Here is a 16,050-nt window from a genome sequence, read left to right as displayed (position 1 = left end):
ACAGCGTCAGTCACCAGCTATTACACCTTATTAAACAGAACATTCCAAAAGTACCTGCGAGAGGATCTTCATCCTCATTGCTGGTGGAGGGGAGGGGCTCCTCTTGGATGGCGTGTGACTGGCTGTCAGCGCTGTCGCTACGAGGAAGAGTCTCTCCAGATGAGGAGACAGAAGTTGAGCTGTCAGAGGGAAGCAGCTTGTTTAGAATAATAAAACACTTAACTAAACCTTGATTATCCCATTATAGAGTCGACACACAAATACTTTTTCAACTCCTTCCATGTGTAAGTCATTATTTGGATTTCTTGTTGGCCACTACACAGCGTACCCAGTGTCCGTGTCTGTCTGCCGGTCGGTCAGGGCACTGTCCCCGCTGCCAGAGAGCTCCTGAGACAGCTGAGCGGTCTGGGTGGTGTTCGAAGATGCGTCTTCCTGGGTGGTAGAGGCGGGGCTGCTGGTGTCCATTGGCGACCCCTCCAGATGAGACACAGCTATTGTTGCCGGCTCAGAGGTTTCCACGATATCTGGACTCAGAGAAGCTGCAGGGAAACAAGGGGCGTCCATCAGTTCGCCGCTCTTCGTGTACAGAGGCGACATGTTGAGTGACAGCTCAGATTAGTGGTTGTACGTCCATTGGGGTGATGAAGATCTTTGCTTAAAGTTGTTGCGATTCAGCTCCTAGGGAGCACACCTCCACTCAAGCTGCCCAGGAAAACTAAAAGACAGCATTCCGTGCCATTGCAACGTCAATCAAGATGAACTGCACCGTGATAACAAATACAGAACTTTGGATTCATGACACAATGATCGGAGACCAGAGCCATCAATAGATGCTGCAGCTGGTCTGAGACACAAGACGCACGAGCTTACAGCTGCCACTCTGGTAAAAAGAAAGTTTGTAAAGTTGTTCTACCTTCCCTGCATTCATCCAACGCTCCTCCACCAACAACACCTCCTCCTCCTTCTCCTCCTCCTCCTCGCTCACCAATTGTAGGTGCAGGGGACATTTCCATCTGGGACGCCTCCACTTCGCTTGGCCTGTCGGTGGCGGACAAGGGTGGAAGCCCTGCCCCGGCCAGGGCAGCCAGGGAGTCTGCACGAGACTCTGCCAGGAGCAGGTCGGCGATAGGCTGCGGGACCTGCTGAATGATGGCAGCCTCCAAGCGAACTAGGGCCTGTTCGTGGGGGGCGGGGGTGGTGGGCGTAACCTCTCCTGATGGAGGAGCGGTGAGGAAGCCCTCTGAGACCCTTGGAGGGTCCAGACATGAGCTGGCCTGAGCTTGCTCGCCCTCTGCCACAAGAAAAAAAACCTTGTTTAAATCATGTTCAACAACAACCACTGATCATCAACGACAGACTGGGATCAGTCCATGCTCTGTTGCACAAATATTGCTGTCCTGAGAAGAGCTACAAGAACAGTCCCCGGTTTGATGGCAATTTACCGGCTTGGCTTCCGGACAAGACAGGAGGATTCCAGACAGCGGTCTCCACTGAGGAAGGCAGTAAGTTGTATAGTTATCTCCTGAACGGGGTGAACAATGCTAATCCCCAACAACAACACAACTTACTACCTCACCACAGCAGAGCCAGCTCAGTGACAAAAAGCAAAAATGTTTCAGTCAAACCTGGAGAAGAGAAAAGCTGTTCAACAAACAAAGTTTGAGTGAGATGATGACAAAGGTGTCAGACTGCGAGGGCAGCACCGTGGGAAAGACAGTAGACTGTATAGTTATCTCCCAGATCTGGTATGATCCTAAAACTATACAAACTACTACCTCATCTCACAGCGCGCACTGCTGACAAGCCACGCGTTCCTTCCTGTGAGTGAAGAGAGCCAGAGAGAAGAATGGGAAATTCAGCGACAGTACCTGCAGTGTTTTCGGCGCCGTTGATTGAACCCAATCCTGAGCCCTGTTTGTAAGAGAGATTGGTTAGTGGGGTGCTGCAGGCTCCATGAAGAAGCCTGACCACTGCATAAACAAGCCTCCAAACCTGCACGTTCTGTTCACGGGACTGTTCAGCTCCAGAGGCCCGTCTCTCGTTTTGTTTGGACTCCTCCTCCTCTGCCAACTGACGCCTTCTCTTCTCTCGCCGCTCTTCCAGCTCTTCGTCCCGGAGGCTTTCCAGATGCTGCAGGATTGGCACCTTCACCACTGTGCGCAGAGGCGCAAGTCAGACATACGTACGACATACTTCCCGATCATCTGTACTTGCAAACATACCAGCAACGCAGTCATGCATACTCTCTGCATCAAGAACTTTGCACTCGTCCGTCCACCTGGTTAGGGCAGTTGGAATACTGGACAAGGTGCCTAGGCCAAGGACACAAACGGGGACAAATCATTGAAAGATCATCAAACTTTATGCAAATAAGGACAAGATGGTTCAGTCAAACAAGTTCACGATGAGTCCACATGCATGAGACACAACGAGTCACGGGGACCCTGACCTGCTTGGCCCCCGGTGCTGCTCTGCTCGTGGAAGAGGTCGTCCAGCAACTCATCATCAGAACGGGCGATGATGTGAACATCTTCGTTTCCCACCAAGAGACGTGCACGACCACGTGATTGCAGCGGCAGGGAGCTGGAGAGCTGCAGTATGTCTGCTGCGGCACTCGGACCCAACAACCTGCAGAGGGGAGAACACGTCAGTATTTGGCCTGGACAAGCACAGAACCTTGAGGGATCTGTGACAGAACTGGGGCTGGACCTCTGCAGGATGAGTGGGGGGTTGGGCTGGCGGTTCCCAGGGTAGTGGACGTGGATGGTGTGTCCACTGTTGGCAGTGAGCTGACGCAGCGTTCTCTGGCTGCGACCCATGCCCTGTGCCAGACGGCTGCTGGTGCCAGCCACCCCAAGGGTGAGGGAGCCATGGTCAGCGTGGCGCACCATCAGTGGGTGGGAGCTGGGGATGTTGCCTGGGGAGGGAGGGATGTCAGCTGATGGAAGAACAGCAGAGAACGCAGGCAGACATTAGCAGACAGCTGCAGAACAACCCAAAGCTTTTCTGTTTGTGAACACAAGTCTGGAATGGCGATTGATGGAGTGACTAACCGTTGTTGGAGAACATGTTGTCAAACTCAATGATGAGGTCTTCATCCCTGTCAAACCTTTCGAAGCGGATGTGGGGTGCAGCATTAATGTCGGGGAAGTCCTCATCAAGCTCCATCTCTGAGCCCTCATCATCATCGTCCTCATCTCCTTCTTCATCATCCTGCAGAAACATCAATGATTACCTCATGAAGCAGCCACACCTCCACATTCAGGTTCAATGCAGACCTGATCTTCCTCCTCTTCCTCTTCTTCCTCCTCCTCTTCATCCTGACTGTCTTCATCATCATTGCTTCCGCTGGAATCTTCTTCTTGCGTGTGTTCCTCATCCTCTGGCTCCAGAATATTCATGGAATCTAGAGGACCAGCAACTTCAATACAGCGCATGAACTTCACAGCCTCAAACATTATACACGCGATGCACACCTTCTCTGTTGGCCTGCAGAGTTGAGGGCTGGCTGATGTTTGACGGCGCCTCATCCATCAACACGTCTTCCTGCGATTCGTCATCGCCACTGCGTCCCACTACGGAAGAATCAAAACATCTTCACGTGAACTTGTCATCAGCGGGTTTAGCTTAACCAAAACATCAACTGATCAGATGAACATCACACATGGACTGTGCTAGACTTCCCATTACAGACTACAAGAGTCGTGACATGTTTCTGTGCCGCTCACCTATGATGGTGCTGTTGACGGTGCTTGCGTCTCTCTCCAACAGTTCATCGATCAAATCCACCAGCTCATTCTCGACCTGTCGGTAATACGAGTGTTCTGTCTGACTTTTGCCGGTGAGGTGGAAACAGTTGCAATACAGGAAACGAGAGCACTACTTTACCTGCATGGCTTGTGTACTCAGAACCTCAGGCTGACCAGCAATGACTACAGTGTCTCCTTCGGCTTCTCCATCCATCAGATCGGGGTCAGTTCCCTGGACTCTGTGGTTCCCTTCCACAGGCTCAGTTTCACCAGACTCGCCTTCAAGAAAATCACCTGTCATCACCAAAGCCAAACGCCAGTGATGCAGACGGCTCTCATGTTGAGGTACCTTGATCCTGTGTGTTGCTGTTGCTATCTCGGGTGGTGCCCACGGTGTCATGCTCTGGTTTTGTTTTGCTGGAGCCTCCTTTGCCCCCAAAAAGGCCACTGGGCTGGTTCACAATACGGGACAAGGTTTCCAGAGGCTTGAGAGCAGCGTTTACCGTGTTGGCCATGTTGGGACTGCAACAGTGGGGAAGACAACAGGGTGACTGAGCCTGTGGTGTACCATTCGGCGTGCTTCAGACAACTTATGTGCTCCATACCTCGACAAGTCCAAGCTGTGAGGCACACGGGCCAAGTCGTTGACCAGTCCTTTCTTAAGGAAGAGCCTGATGATGTTGTTCATGCCGTTGTGCTGAGTCTTGGGTGCTGCCGTGCTGTAGAAGCTGGACGTGGAGGGACACGACTCCATGATAGTGCTGATGATGCACATCACAGCCTGCAGCCTGTCAGACACAAGAGTGAGGTTAAAAAGAGCCATCGACATTGGGACCAATGTGAAAGAAATGCTTCTGACCTGGCATGTTTTTCAGCGCCCTCTGCCATTGCAAGGGCTCGACTGAGAGCAGCCTTCACCTCATTGACCAAGGCCACTTGGGCGTCAGTGCCGGTACCAGCAGCAGCCAAGCTGGCGAGGAAGAGACGTGCCAAAGCAGGAGTATCCTTGTCCTCAGAGTTCTGGGTGTGTGGCAGCAGGTGGTCAAGCACAAAGGCGAGAACACTGCAATCCTGTTAGAATGGAAGTTAACACAACTCTTTAGCAGGATGAGACAGAGGCTACAGCTAGTTAAGAGAAAAGGAAACTCGCCTCCTTGATCAGCTCAGATTGTCCCGCTGTATAGCTGTAGGACGCGATGAGCGTGGCAATGCCCACATAGGACCTCACAAGCTCGGCCAACAGCCTCAGGATGGTGGACGTCGGCATTAGAGGCTTACTGGCTTTAACTTTGGCTGCTTTACTTTCTTCTGAGCTAGCGCTTTTCTCGCCCTCCTGCTCCTTCTTCTCCTCTCGCATCTCCTCCGGTGTGGAGGCTGGAAAAGGAAAAGATTGTCACGGACACACCTCACGCATGTGCACCAGCAAGTTATTACCTTCTCCTTGTGGAGTCCCAGACTGGGAGGACTCTGCCACTGCTCCGTCAGCTGGAAACGTCTGGGAGAAACAAACAAATTAAATCTCACCTCGCACTCAAAACCAACAAGTCAACGAGACCTACGTTGATATGAAACGCAGACTGGGAGTCAAAGTCACTGCCCTGCCGAGGCAGACGGTACTGCTGGTAAACCTCGTCTCCAATGTCCTGCAGGATCTGGCACAAGTCTTGACCACCAGGTACAGCGGCCGCACGCTCTTCCTGCCGCTCAGCTGTCATTTGAAATGATGCTGATCAACACCAACTCAAAACATATATCGCTTCCGTCACGGGCAGTAAAAGGAGACTCTTATAACATTATTTCACAAGTACTTTCACCCTGAATTTGGTGAACATGCAGACTCACCCTCTTCTGGAGCGTGGTAGGCAGCCAGAGCGTTCAGCATGTCGTAGATCACCTCCTTGATGGTGTCAGGGATTGCAGGCAGAGGAGAGAGTTTCAGGGGCGTTGTCTTCACTAGCTGCACAGCATTGGGTCCTTTTATTCTCAAATTCTCAAACTCATCATCTGTGGCTGAGAAAAAAGAAATCAGTTCAAGTTGAGGAACTTTTTTTTTAACCCAATAACTACCTGTGCCAGCACCTCGGGGCGCAGGCAGGGCAATGCGGATACAATTGCTGGCGGTTTCTGCAAAGACCTCAGGATTCCGACAGGAAGCTGGACCCAGGACTCTCAGGATGTAGTTTATCTCCCGTGAGCCCAGGCTGCCTGACACCACACCTGAAGTGGTGCTACCTGCTCCGCTGGTCACCGCTGATCTCACCACCTGTCAGAGAGATCAGAATGAGAGTTCGCAATAAGATGTCACCTGAATATACGATTGTAGAAATCAAAACTGAATCTGAAGATAAGTACTCAACACATGCTCGAGACTGACCTTCTCCATTGTGTGCCGGAGAGTTGCAGGGTCTTCAATGATGTGTCTGAAGAGGAGAGTGACCAGTGGAGTGAAGCCATTGAAGCCGGAGCTCTGAGTCAAACCAAGAATCATCCGTGTGCTCTTCAGCTCGGCAAACATCATGGCGTAGTGGTGGTTCCGCGTGAGGCGTAAACAGAGCCGCAGCGTTGCATGAAGCGTGTCGGGATCCACAGGTACGCTGATCATACTGACGCATGCACGGATCAGAACGGTGGTCATGTCATCAGAGAGGCCTTGAACGACGATGTCTGAGCTATGAGAGGTTTCAGTCTCTGGGGCGGCGGAGGGAGCAGCCGTCGAGTCCTTCTGATGCGTCGACTCGTCCTTTGGAAGGCTCATCTCCACAGCAGCCCCCGAGTCCAGGTCTGTCTGGATTTCCTCCGTTTTGACTCTTTCACTCTCTTCTCTTTCAGAGTCTGGGATGCTGCCAGCCTTGACGGGTTTGGGCAGGCGAGGAACCCTCTGGACTGTCAACATCACTGGTCTCCTGTTACCCGTCTCCTCATTCACCTACACGAGAGAAAGTTCTTCTTAAGAGCCACAGCCATTGAGGTGTCTGAGACCTGCGTGTCCTTACCTGGACCATGGTGTTGAACTGCACCGTGTAGCGGCGGCGGCCTGCCGTGAAGCGAACGCTGCTCTCACCGGCTCTCCACGCAGAGTCGATGGTACTGTTGTTGGATGCGCTGTAGTTGCACCAGCGGCCGGAGCGGTCATCAAACCAGCGCCAGTTATTCCCATTAGGCTGAAGATACTGTGATGATGAACCACAGTGACGCACATTATTTTACGGCACTGGTTGCAATGGGTGACAAGTTCTTGGGAAGGTGGGCGTAAATATAAGGACTTGGTAGTTGTTTTGTCTGTTCTTAACAGCCTGCAGATGAAAAGTGCTCCCACTTTCAGGACAAAACGCAGGGCAACTGTTGACGCACACGTTCTTCAAACCAAATGCCCCTGATCCGCCACTGTCAGTTTTCGAAAATTAAATGGAAATGGGTCCTTCAGGCCAAAAACTAGTTAAAAGTAAAAGGTTCATCCTGCAGAAAACACCAACCATCTACAGTATGTAGGTGCATTTGGTTCTCTTTGGCAACACCAGTGAACCCACCTTGTTCATCTGAGCTCTGCGTTTAGACGAAACAGCCATTTTCTCATAAAAGTCGATCAGCAACAGAACAGGTGTGATCCATCTGAAAAAAAGACGCAGTTCAGCCAACAGGTCACTGAACAGGACGTGCTGCTTTAATCGGAAGTAGTGGCTCACTTGGGTGTCTGGATGTCTTTCTGCTCTTTGGCAGCCTGCAGACACGGCTGAACAACTTCAAGCAGTTTGATGAGCAGATCAAGAATGCCGCTGGTTTCTACGACACGCGCGCACAGCAGCTTCAGTTCCTAAAAGCACATTCACACACAGTTTGATTTTCATTTCACACCATCATGTCTGCTTTACAAATAGTAAATAAGCTCTATAACCTCGAACAGCAGAGTGAGAAGCAAAATACGCGTTGCCAACTTTGAGGCCTGCGGCAGAGTGGCCATCTGTCTGGTCCACTCTGACACCGTCTTGGTGTCACTGGTGGTCAGAGGAACCGCTGCTTTGATCAACACATCGGCAGCATCCCAAACCTGTACTCAACAAGCACACAGACATTTTTAGCTGACATTTTCTTGTATAATAGAACCCATCATGTGGTCTGGATCACCCACTGACCTGGTGGACGACCTGACCCAGAATGACATCCCTGTACTCTGGACCGCTTCTCTTGATCGCTGTCATGAGCAGGTCACATAGCCGGTACACAGTGTCTGGGAGCTCATCCAGCAAATGGAAGCAGCCAGGAAGCATGCAGTCAGTGAATGCGTGCAGATACTGGGGGTCCAAGGGCTCAGCCTCCATGAAGCGCTCCAGGCAACGGGCTTCCTCCTCCTCCGCTCGCTCCCTGGCACGACGGTCTTCCTCTTCTTTGCGACGTGCCGCTTCCTGCGGCAGACAAGCACAGTAGGAGAGCAGGGAATAAATGGGCCGTTAACAAATTTCAGCCAAAAATTGCAAGAATGATAATTTCTAGGCTGTGGTTCAGTGTGGATAAAGCACCTCAGGAGAGTCAGAGCGCTGTTCCATGCTGACCTCTTGCCCAAGGGACATAGCGATGGCTCTCATCATCTGATCCTCTTCAGACATCGTCAGATCCTTCAACGAACAAATGAAAGATGACTCAAAGTGCATAACCATCTCGGGGAAAAATCAAAGTTGGCAAATCCTCACCCGTCCTGCTCCGCCCAGAAGTGGGGGAGGAGGGTGCGTCAGCAGGTACTCGGTGGCCTGCTCCATGGTGCTGGTGTTCAAGAGGGCCTCCATGGCGTGCTCTCTGGTAAATCCCATGTCTATAAGCTGAAACAAGAACAAAATAATAAGATTCAAGCAAATCTCAAGACTGAATTGACTTGCAAATAAAGAAGTCATGGCTGTCATTCTAATATCACATGATCACTTCAACCTGACGGTATTTGGACAGCCCAGCAACCGACAGTATCTGAGCTGACGGCTTCCAGACCTACCTGAGTTAGCTGAGCCTGGTTGACCTGCGGTTCACGACGAGGAGTTGAGTTGGTCGATTCGTCCGTTGATCCTCCCGTAGGCGCGACAGAAGCCGTTCCAGTGGCTGCTGGGGCATCACCACTCGTGGTTGGGGCTCCTGGAGCTGCGCTTGGGGCCAAAGGTCCAGTAGCAGTGCCGTCTTCCTCTGGGCGAGCAGCGCCCTCCCTCTCCTTGGCCAAACGTTCCTGAATGACCGGCTCCCCTCTCAAGATGTGGCATAGAATGGCCAGCATGGACTCGGCCATTCTGCCTCCGTAAATCTTCAGAGGCTTCCTGTTCCAAAGACTGCGGATGCAGTTGAACGCAGCCTGAGGGAGATTCAACAGGTTATAATGCTGACACTTGCTGTGGGTAGTGAATATTTCAAAACAGTTATTTGAGGTGCAACACCACACAAGAGTTACACCTCATTGTTTCACATGTTTGACACACATTTGGGACCAGAATTTTTCGTTTCCGAGAACATCACAATACATTACTTGGACGCCTATTATGTGGCAACAACAGTACACGCAGTGGGGACTGAATTTGTGAAGTTACAATTTCACGCGTCTATCTTCACTGAATGAATATCTGACCTTCTGGGTAACGATGAGGAACCGAAGAGCGCTGAACTGGGGCATGGTGGGAGTGACCCCGGGCATTTTAGCAGGCAGAGAGTGTGGTGAGTCCAGCACGGTGCTCGGGTTCACCATCTTCTCTACCAGCATCAGCCAGGCGTCCAGGAATTCCCCTGTCCCGTCTGGTAGGTCAGTGTGCTCCAGACCCTCGGACACAGGAACCTTCCCACCCATTGACAAGGCCCAGTTGAACGTTCTGAACACAAGACCAGATTTCACACTCAATCCTCTTTTATTAAGTACGTAAGTCGACTAAGAGCTTGGCTTACTCAAATAAGGCATCATGTCCACCCGAGCAGAAGAACTTCTGCAGCATTAGGTGGTATGGGTACTTCCTCTCGTCAAACAGCATTGGAGAAGTGAAGCCAACAGAGCAGATGAAGAATGTCAGTCTGGAATACAAAACAAAGTGAAAAAGAGACACTGGTGCAACCTCATTAAACAAAAAGTAATATAACTACATTAGCAAAAAGTATTGAGGATGATTTATATTGCCAGTTTTGGTCAAGGACCATTGTTATTTTACGACAAGCATTGTCCATCTGGTACCTGAAGCGAGGGGTGGGAGTGTAGGGAGGAGGCTGCCAGCTCAGGCCCTTGGTAAGCAACTTGGTGAGGGCAGAGGCAGTGGCTCGGGCAGCAGGCGTGGGCGTTGTTCCGGTACTTGTGGCGTGGTGGGAGCGGCGCTGGCGGACTGGGGAGCCCACACAAAGCTTAACAAGCAGGCCAAAGAGCTCAGCTAATGCTCTGCCGAGTCGAGATGAAGCTGTTGACGGTGAAATCATCTGTTAGCAACAAAGTGTATCCATTCAGTATGAGTACTCAGGGGTCCTTGTCCTCACCAGAGAGCAGCGGTTTGATCTGTTTAATGCGTGTGGCCATGGCTGGGGTGAGCTTGGACTTGGCTTTGGGGTCTGTTGAAGTCGGTTCATCAGTCTCCATGGGAGCCAAAGTGTCTCCATCTAGACCAATTCCTTCCAGTAAAGCACTTGATGTTGGATCTGCAGACGCTGCCTCAGAGTCGGCTAGAAAACAGACGCTTTGTTGTCAGTGATACATCCAGGGTTCTGTGAACCTTACAGTTGTATAAGTAGTCAATATTCCATTACCAGTCTTCCTGGAGCCAGATGATGAGCTGCTTGTGTTGCTTCCAGACAGCTTCTCCTCTTTGGGTACGAGCTTCTGCATGTCAGCTTGGCCAAACTCGCAGCCTGGTGGGAGACTGCAGAAGAAGAGCAAGCGTGAGAGAAGGAAACGGAATAAACAGAATGAAATGAGGAAAAAAGGTCAACTGCTCAACCTGTTGGGGGTGCACAGCGACAGCAGGACAGTGCTCTCCCACACCAGAGAACAGTAGAGCTGACTCAGCTTGTTGAGAACATTCAAGCCCAGCTGGGAGCCCCACTGGTTGACTGAGATGGCCCTGATCTCACTCTGCACAGAACCAGAAGGCAGAAAAAAAGATGTCAGCTGCGGCAGGACACGCTTCTTCAGGAGAGCAGTCAAATGACGATTACCTGTCCCACTCTGCAGGTGTGAACGAACATCAGGATGTAGGCATGTGCAGCAGTCAGAGCGTGCAACAGTGGCGTTGCTCGGGCAGACAGCGTTGCATCAGTGACATGACCTGCGTTGGCCAGCTCTCTGAGCAGTACAGAGCCACCAGGCATCTCGATGGGCCGGTGCAACGGCTCCAGAGAGGTCAGTATGCTGTCCAGTTGGCACAACCCCTCCTGAAGAACTTTGGGCTCATGTGACAGTGTCTGAAAAGAAAACTGACCCTTAATCAACAGTAATGAGTGACAATTTTGTTCAGTGAAAGCCGACATGAAAAAGTTCAAAGACTAAAAGGTGGACCTGAGGATAATTTGGTCTGTAAAACAACGACCACATCTTTGAGTTTCTTTCTCCTTTCTCACACACAGACGAAGGGACGGAAGGTGTATGTTCAACCAAAAGTCTCCTAACTGATCATGGAATCAAACTCTCACCAGAATGGACTTGCAGACTCCAGCCACAGCCTGGCAGGCAGCTGATGTCGGGAAGTCAATTGGTAAATTGGGGAGACCAAGAATTGATACCAGAGGGAGAAGACCCTTCTGGTTCACAAACTCCTGGCAGTGGTCATCGGTGGTGTTGTTGCTCAGAATGGATTCCACAAACTTCATCTGGGGAGCAAATCAAACATCACTTCAGAGGATATATGTTCATGGGCAGTCATAACCTGTCATCCTGGGATGGACCACTCACCACATTAAGAATGTAGTCCATGAGGGGAATAGGTATCCGCTCCTCAGTCCCGACCACCCTGGAAGAATTCACACCATGACCAAAAGGTTTATTAGGGAAATGGAAAATAATGTGCGAAAAAAAGGACAGAAATTCAGCGAGTAAACATTGTCCTAATATAATGTGTTGTGAACTCAGCGTCATACAGTTCAAGCGGAACTGACTGTCTGTTGCTCTCTGGCTCCCCCTGCTGCTGAGTAAACGTATGCAGCGCTTCTTCCTCCTCCTCATCCTCGCTGGAAGCTTCTTCAGCAGCGTGGCTGGAGCGTGCTGGTGGTACAGCAACGGTCCCATCTGCTTTCTGGATGGATGGTTTCTGGCACACATACTCGGGAGCACGGCCCAGATTGCAGATCTCCTCCAATAACTGAAAATGATTTCAGACGTAACTAACACTGCACACATACAAAGACCTGACATGAAGACGCACCTTAATGATGGCAGTAGTAGCGTCCGTCTTCAACGTAGGTTGGTGCCTCATGAGCTCGTCCACAGCACTGCCCAGGTTGGATGCAGTGTCACCTACACACCGTCAGAAACCGCTTTAGCTACAGTGGCAGGTCGATTAAATCCACAGCACGAGCAGGATCACTCACCCAGCGGGTCGGAGCTGCGTCGCCGCCTCATGGCAGGCAGGTAGTCCGGGGACAGCAGTACTTTGAACAGCCTCTCGAATGGCTGACACTGAACAAATGAGTGCAGGCCTCTGGCGTTCAAACACAGTGCACTGAACACATTAGGGAGTGATCCCAAAACCTCGCGGGTCGCAGGAACCTGAGGACGACGTGAGATCAGCAGCGAAAAAGAATGATGCTTTTCACTTGGTACCAACTTTGAGCGACAAGCAACTTACATCTTTGATGAGAAGCGCATGAAGCATAACATCAGTGAGGCCGTTGTCCTGCAGAGAGGATAGAAGAGACGGCTCCTGGAACACAAACACTGTCACCACCTCGGTCGCTGGGGAACAGGAAGAGAGAGAAGAGTCAGTTCTGTGCCTCTCATGGCATTGTGTTCAAATTGGCCCACTACCAGACCACTCACCCAAGAGGAACAGTGAAGGGCCATAATATTCTGCATTACTGATGATGTGTTTGAGTGAGGTAGGCAGGGACCCATCCATTACTGGAGAGCAGAGACATTCAAAAACAACCACATGAATACGACACTCTCCGTCAGCCAGAGGACCAAAACATTTTGCAAAGTTGTATAATTATTTTAAGTTTTTTTTTTTTTTAATAAATGAACAGCCTAAGTAGTTTCCACTTTGTTTTCCCTGCTACATTTCAGTTCATGTATCGGCAATCAGTTCAACATGCTGGAAGACAGACTAAACTCTTCATCCATATCTTTTGAGGGAAGAGCAACTCACCATGACGGATGCCATCAGAAAAGGCGGGGTCTTGGATGGCTTTCTTCAAGAAATTCAACATGGACTTCAACAGAGCAGCTCTCTGTGGGATACACTGCATTCCTGAGGGGACAAAACATCCGCAGACCACGTTAGCTCACATCAACTTCGGACTGAGCAGAGTGTTTTGATGGTCACCTGCACGAGGGGCATTCGCAGGTCCGCTCTGTGGTCGGTGGTCCACCTCCAGTTTAGACGTGGATGTTGACGGTCCAGGACTGCTTTCCATGGCAACTTCTGACACTGAGAGAAATGAAGCGGATCAGTCGAGTCTTACACGCAATTCGAAGAAGACACAACTCAACACGCAATTCAAAGAAGACACAGGAAACCTTTAGGACAAGTGAATCAGCTCCAGTCAGAAAACTGACAACAGTCCCCCATTAGAGTAAATATAAGAAGAAAAAAAACCCCACAGATAATGAAACACCCGAGATTACAGCCAGGAAGTGCAGTTGATACAGAAGAGAATAGGACCTACTCTCCATGTCAGTGTCCATGTCCTCCAACTCAACAACAGCACTTGACCGCTGGATCTTTGGCTTGATGACAAAAGGGCACTCTTTCCTCGACAGGTCCACCTCATGCTACAGAGAAAAGTCAGGGTTGAGCTTGGGCAACTTTGCAGAGTAGAATTTCTGAGTAGAGCGGTCACCTCTAATCTGCAGATGAAAATGGAAAGGCCACTGTGGGATTGGAAACCAGGCATGTCCAGGTTTGTGATGAGGTCCACAACCCGCACAGCTCTGGTTACAAAAGTGATCTGGTCCTGCTCGTCGCCCAAGAACTTGATCACCTGGACAACAAGAGGTTAAAGACATACTGGATTGTCAAGATAAGCTCAACACATTGGAATGCCTAGCTGCACCTTCAGAAGAGCTTCCATCATTCCACATGAAACAAGGGCTTCGGCTCCATTATCGTAACTCGCCAAGTGATAAAGGAAGGAGAAGAGAGCGGTGGCAAACTGGTGAGGGTAAGGTTCCATCTGAGGATCTGGGACAGGAAGGGGATCATTACGAAACCATACCATTTTTCTTGTTTAAACAACGACTGACCAGTCTCACCAATCATTGCTTGAATACAGTTGCGCACCAACACTGGCAGGAAGCCGTGGTAGGAGGCCGTGCCGGTGCAGTCGATGATGTTGGAGAGCTTGGGGGTTCGCTCCAAATGAACAATGGAGGTTAAAGTGCGCAGGGATGCCGCTTTGATATCCTGAGGTCAGAAATACAGCACATCTTTACAGGGCTCCAAGTCGAACAAGACAACTGGGGTTACAAAGTTTCTTACCACTAGTTGTTTGTCTGTGATTTGCAGCACATCCACCAGCTCCTCTATCAAGCCGTTGTACAGAATACTGTTGGCCGACTCTTGGAGTGCGTTGGAGTACACTGAGAACGTTCAAAATAAGTTCTGTTAATAGTGGCATTTCATGGACTCCTTGGGAGGACCATCTATGTGGAATACAAATACACCATGAAAACGTTGAGTGGACACACCCAGGATAGAGATGGCGTGCAGCCGAGCCTGCACTGCCTGCAGTCGTTTCTTGTGGTTGGAGAAACCATGCGCCAGCCGGATGTGTGTGAACAGCAGTGTCTGCTTGTCTTTGGGGATGTTGTACATCACCGTCAGTGACTCCATGATCTCAGATGGACTTTCTGAAATCTGAGAAACACGATGGATTATGGCACGCATTCGACATCTCTAGAGTGCCATGAGTGGTCACCACAACAACGGCTGCTGGGTGTTACCTTGTCGAGCTGCTCGATGTGAATATAGTGTAGTGTGTTGGTGCTCGTCTGCTGTGGAGGCAGAAGATGATCAGTTCAGGAAGCTCATCAATGACAGGTGATGTTAGTTTCCTTCTACATTAACCAGCCGTTTGCAGTGATCACTAACTGTTTGAAGAAATACTTCATGTGTTGGGTGTTGTATACCTTCCGCTCCACTTTGATCTCTGGACCAGGCTCGGCATAGAATTCAAAGTGCAGTGTGGTGGCACTGGGGGGGTACTTCTGCTTAGGTGCCCAAAGTCAACAGCAAAGTCAAGGAAACAGAAAACCATTTGTTAGCCAAATACAAGACCTTCATAGACAAATATCAGGGGCAAAGCTCCAGTCGAATCTAAGTGATCCTAGTCACCGTCATGAGAAGATCCCTGCAGCAGTCAGCCAGACCAAAACCATTTTCCTTTCCTCCCCAGCTCTGAAGAAAGAAATGCAGACACAGTTAGGAAAGTGATTTGATGAGAGGACGATGAAGACTTGTTCAGAAAACAACCTCTGCCAGGTGCTGCAATCGGGCCAGAAGAGGTGTCCTCTTGTCTGATCCTAGTCTGGTAATGTAGTTAGAGCGTTTACTAAATACATAGAGCAGGTTGAGCACAGACAGGACCACCTGCATGTCACATGACGCTAATAAGGTTGTTAAGTGCTGCAGGAGAACAGGGACAAAATAAGTCACATGAAATATCAATTCAGTAGTTTCACATTGGAGAGGCACCTCCGTACCTCTATGGAGCTGTAGAGGTGGCGGGAGAAGCTGTACTCGATGAGCAGGGCCGTGAAATTAAGAACCGCCAGAAGCAGAGCTTTGAGCTGTCCGTTCTCAGGGCGGTCACATACCAGCAGCCAGGACATGTTCTCCAAAGTCTGGCCCGCATCACACAAGATGCCATCAAAGCGGTCCAGGAGGTCCACCCAGTGGTACAGCTCACACTGTTCACACGACAGAGACACAAATTACTGATGTTGATCTTGTTAGTCGTGTGACTCAAGTCCACAGTCAGAGGATCAATTCTCATCGCGCTAAATCATAGACAGACAAACTTCTCCCACCAACACAAGGCTGGCAAACTTTCAGGTTTTGTTAAAGACACAAACAATACATATGCAGTCATCAACATCACTGCTGACACATGACACTGTGCCCAAGAGTCCCACCTTAACAAGTGTGAA

At 50.2% G+C, this 16,050-nt stretch overlaps 1 protein-coding gene across 15 annotated transcripts in view; it reads right to left on the bottom strand.

Annotated features, from left to right (window-relative positions):
- Positions 1-16,050, bottom strand: part of huwe1 (HECT, UBA and WWE domain containing E3 ubiquitin protein ligase 1) — a 28,942-nt gene that overhangs the window by 6,753 nt on the left and 6,139 nt on the right. For 5 of the 15 annotated variants that reach the window (XM_053848845.1, XM_053848838.1, XM_053848852.1 and 2 more), the window contains 57 exons: positions 15,604-15,810; positions 15,374-15,526; positions 15,236-15,298; positions 15,031-15,111; positions 14,845-14,895; positions 14,590-14,758; positions 14,381-14,481; positions 14,155-14,305; positions 13,956-14,083; positions 13,743-13,883; positions 13,569-13,674; positions 13,226-13,330; positions 13,049-13,150; positions 12,721-12,801; positions 12,530-12,636; positions 12,273-12,450; positions 12,107-12,198; positions 11,823-12,043; positions 11,638-11,695; positions 11,379-11,555; positions 10,905-11,150; positions 10,688-10,821; positions 10,497-10,609; positions 10,230-10,412; positions 9,937-10,153; positions 9,657-9,779; positions 9,346-9,583; positions 8,728-9,075; positions 8,435-8,560; positions 8,264-8,359; positions 7,880-8,149; positions 7,642-7,794; positions 7,433-7,560; positions 7,277-7,358; positions 6,743-6,919; positions 6,124-6,675; positions 5,817-6,012; positions 5,592-5,759; positions 5,309-5,457; positions 5,184-5,244; positions 4,900-5,123; positions 4,609-4,820; positions 4,355-4,537; positions 4,099-4,271; positions 3,889-4,028; positions 3,729-3,804; positions 3,477-3,575; positions 3,279-3,406; positions 3,054-3,213; positions 2,710-2,938; positions 2,450-2,628; positions 2,223-2,312; positions 1,993-2,153; positions 1,869-1,911; positions 914-1,291; positions 329-539; positions 55-179 (listed from right to left, as the gene is read on the bottom strand). In XM_053848845.1, coding sequence (XP_053704820.1) covers positions 55-179; positions 329-539; positions 914-1,291; positions 1,869-1,911; positions 1,993-2,153; positions 2,223-2,312; positions 2,450-2,628; positions 2,710-2,938; positions 3,054-3,213; positions 3,279-3,406; positions 3,477-3,575; positions 3,729-3,804; positions 3,889-4,028; positions 4,099-4,271; positions 4,355-4,537; positions 4,609-4,820; positions 4,900-5,123; positions 5,184-5,244; positions 5,309-5,457; positions 5,592-5,759; positions 5,817-6,012; positions 6,124-6,675; positions 6,743-6,919; positions 7,277-7,358; positions 7,433-7,560; positions 7,642-7,794; positions 7,880-8,149; positions 8,264-8,359; positions 8,435-8,560; positions 8,728-9,075; positions 9,346-9,583; positions 9,657-9,779; positions 9,937-10,153; positions 10,230-10,412; positions 10,497-10,609; positions 10,688-10,821; positions 10,905-11,150; positions 11,379-11,555; positions 11,638-11,695; positions 11,823-12,043; positions 12,107-12,198; positions 12,273-12,450; positions 12,530-12,636; positions 12,721-12,801; positions 13,049-13,150; positions 13,226-13,330; positions 13,569-13,674; positions 13,743-13,883; positions 13,956-14,083; positions 14,155-14,305; positions 14,381-14,481; positions 14,590-14,758; positions 14,845-14,895; positions 15,031-15,111; positions 15,236-15,298; positions 15,374-15,526; positions 15,604-15,810 — 9,043 coding nt within the window. The remainder of the gene's footprint in view (positions 1-54; positions 180-328; positions 540-913; positions 1,292-1,868; positions 1,912-1,992; positions 2,154-2,222; positions 2,313-2,449; positions 2,629-2,709; positions 2,939-3,053; positions 3,214-3,278; positions 3,407-3,476; positions 3,576-3,728; positions 3,805-3,888; positions 4,029-4,098; positions 4,272-4,354; positions 4,538-4,608; positions 4,821-4,899; positions 5,124-5,183; positions 5,245-5,308; positions 5,458-5,591; positions 5,760-5,816; positions 6,013-6,123; positions 6,676-6,742; positions 6,920-7,276; positions 7,359-7,432; positions 7,561-7,641; positions 7,795-7,879; positions 8,150-8,263; positions 8,360-8,434; positions 8,561-8,727; positions 9,076-9,345; positions 9,584-9,656; positions 9,780-9,936; positions 10,154-10,229; positions 10,413-10,496; positions 10,610-10,687; positions 10,822-10,904; positions 11,151-11,378; positions 11,556-11,637; positions 11,696-11,822; positions 12,044-12,106; positions 12,199-12,272; positions 12,451-12,529; positions 12,637-12,720; positions 12,802-13,048; positions 13,151-13,225; positions 13,331-13,568; positions 13,675-13,742; positions 13,884-13,955; positions 14,084-14,154; positions 14,306-14,380; positions 14,482-14,589; positions 14,759-14,844; positions 14,896-15,030; positions 15,112-15,235; positions 15,299-15,373; positions 15,527-15,603; positions 15,811-16,050) is intronic. The other 10 variants (XM_053848850.1, XM_053848848.1, XM_053848844.1 and 7 more) reach the window with 10 other exon arrangements.

Source organism: Synchiropus splendidus, chromosome 18 (assembly GCF_027744825.2).
Source record: "Synchiropus splendidus isolate RoL2022-P1 chromosome 18, RoL_Sspl_1.0, whole genome shotgun sequence".
Lineage (NCBI taxonomy): Eukaryota > Metazoa > Chordata > Actinopteri > Syngnathiformes > Callionymidae > Synchiropus > Synchiropus splendidus.
Note: the sequence above shows the minus strand (reverse complement) of the source record. Positions and strands in the feature narration are given on the sequence as shown.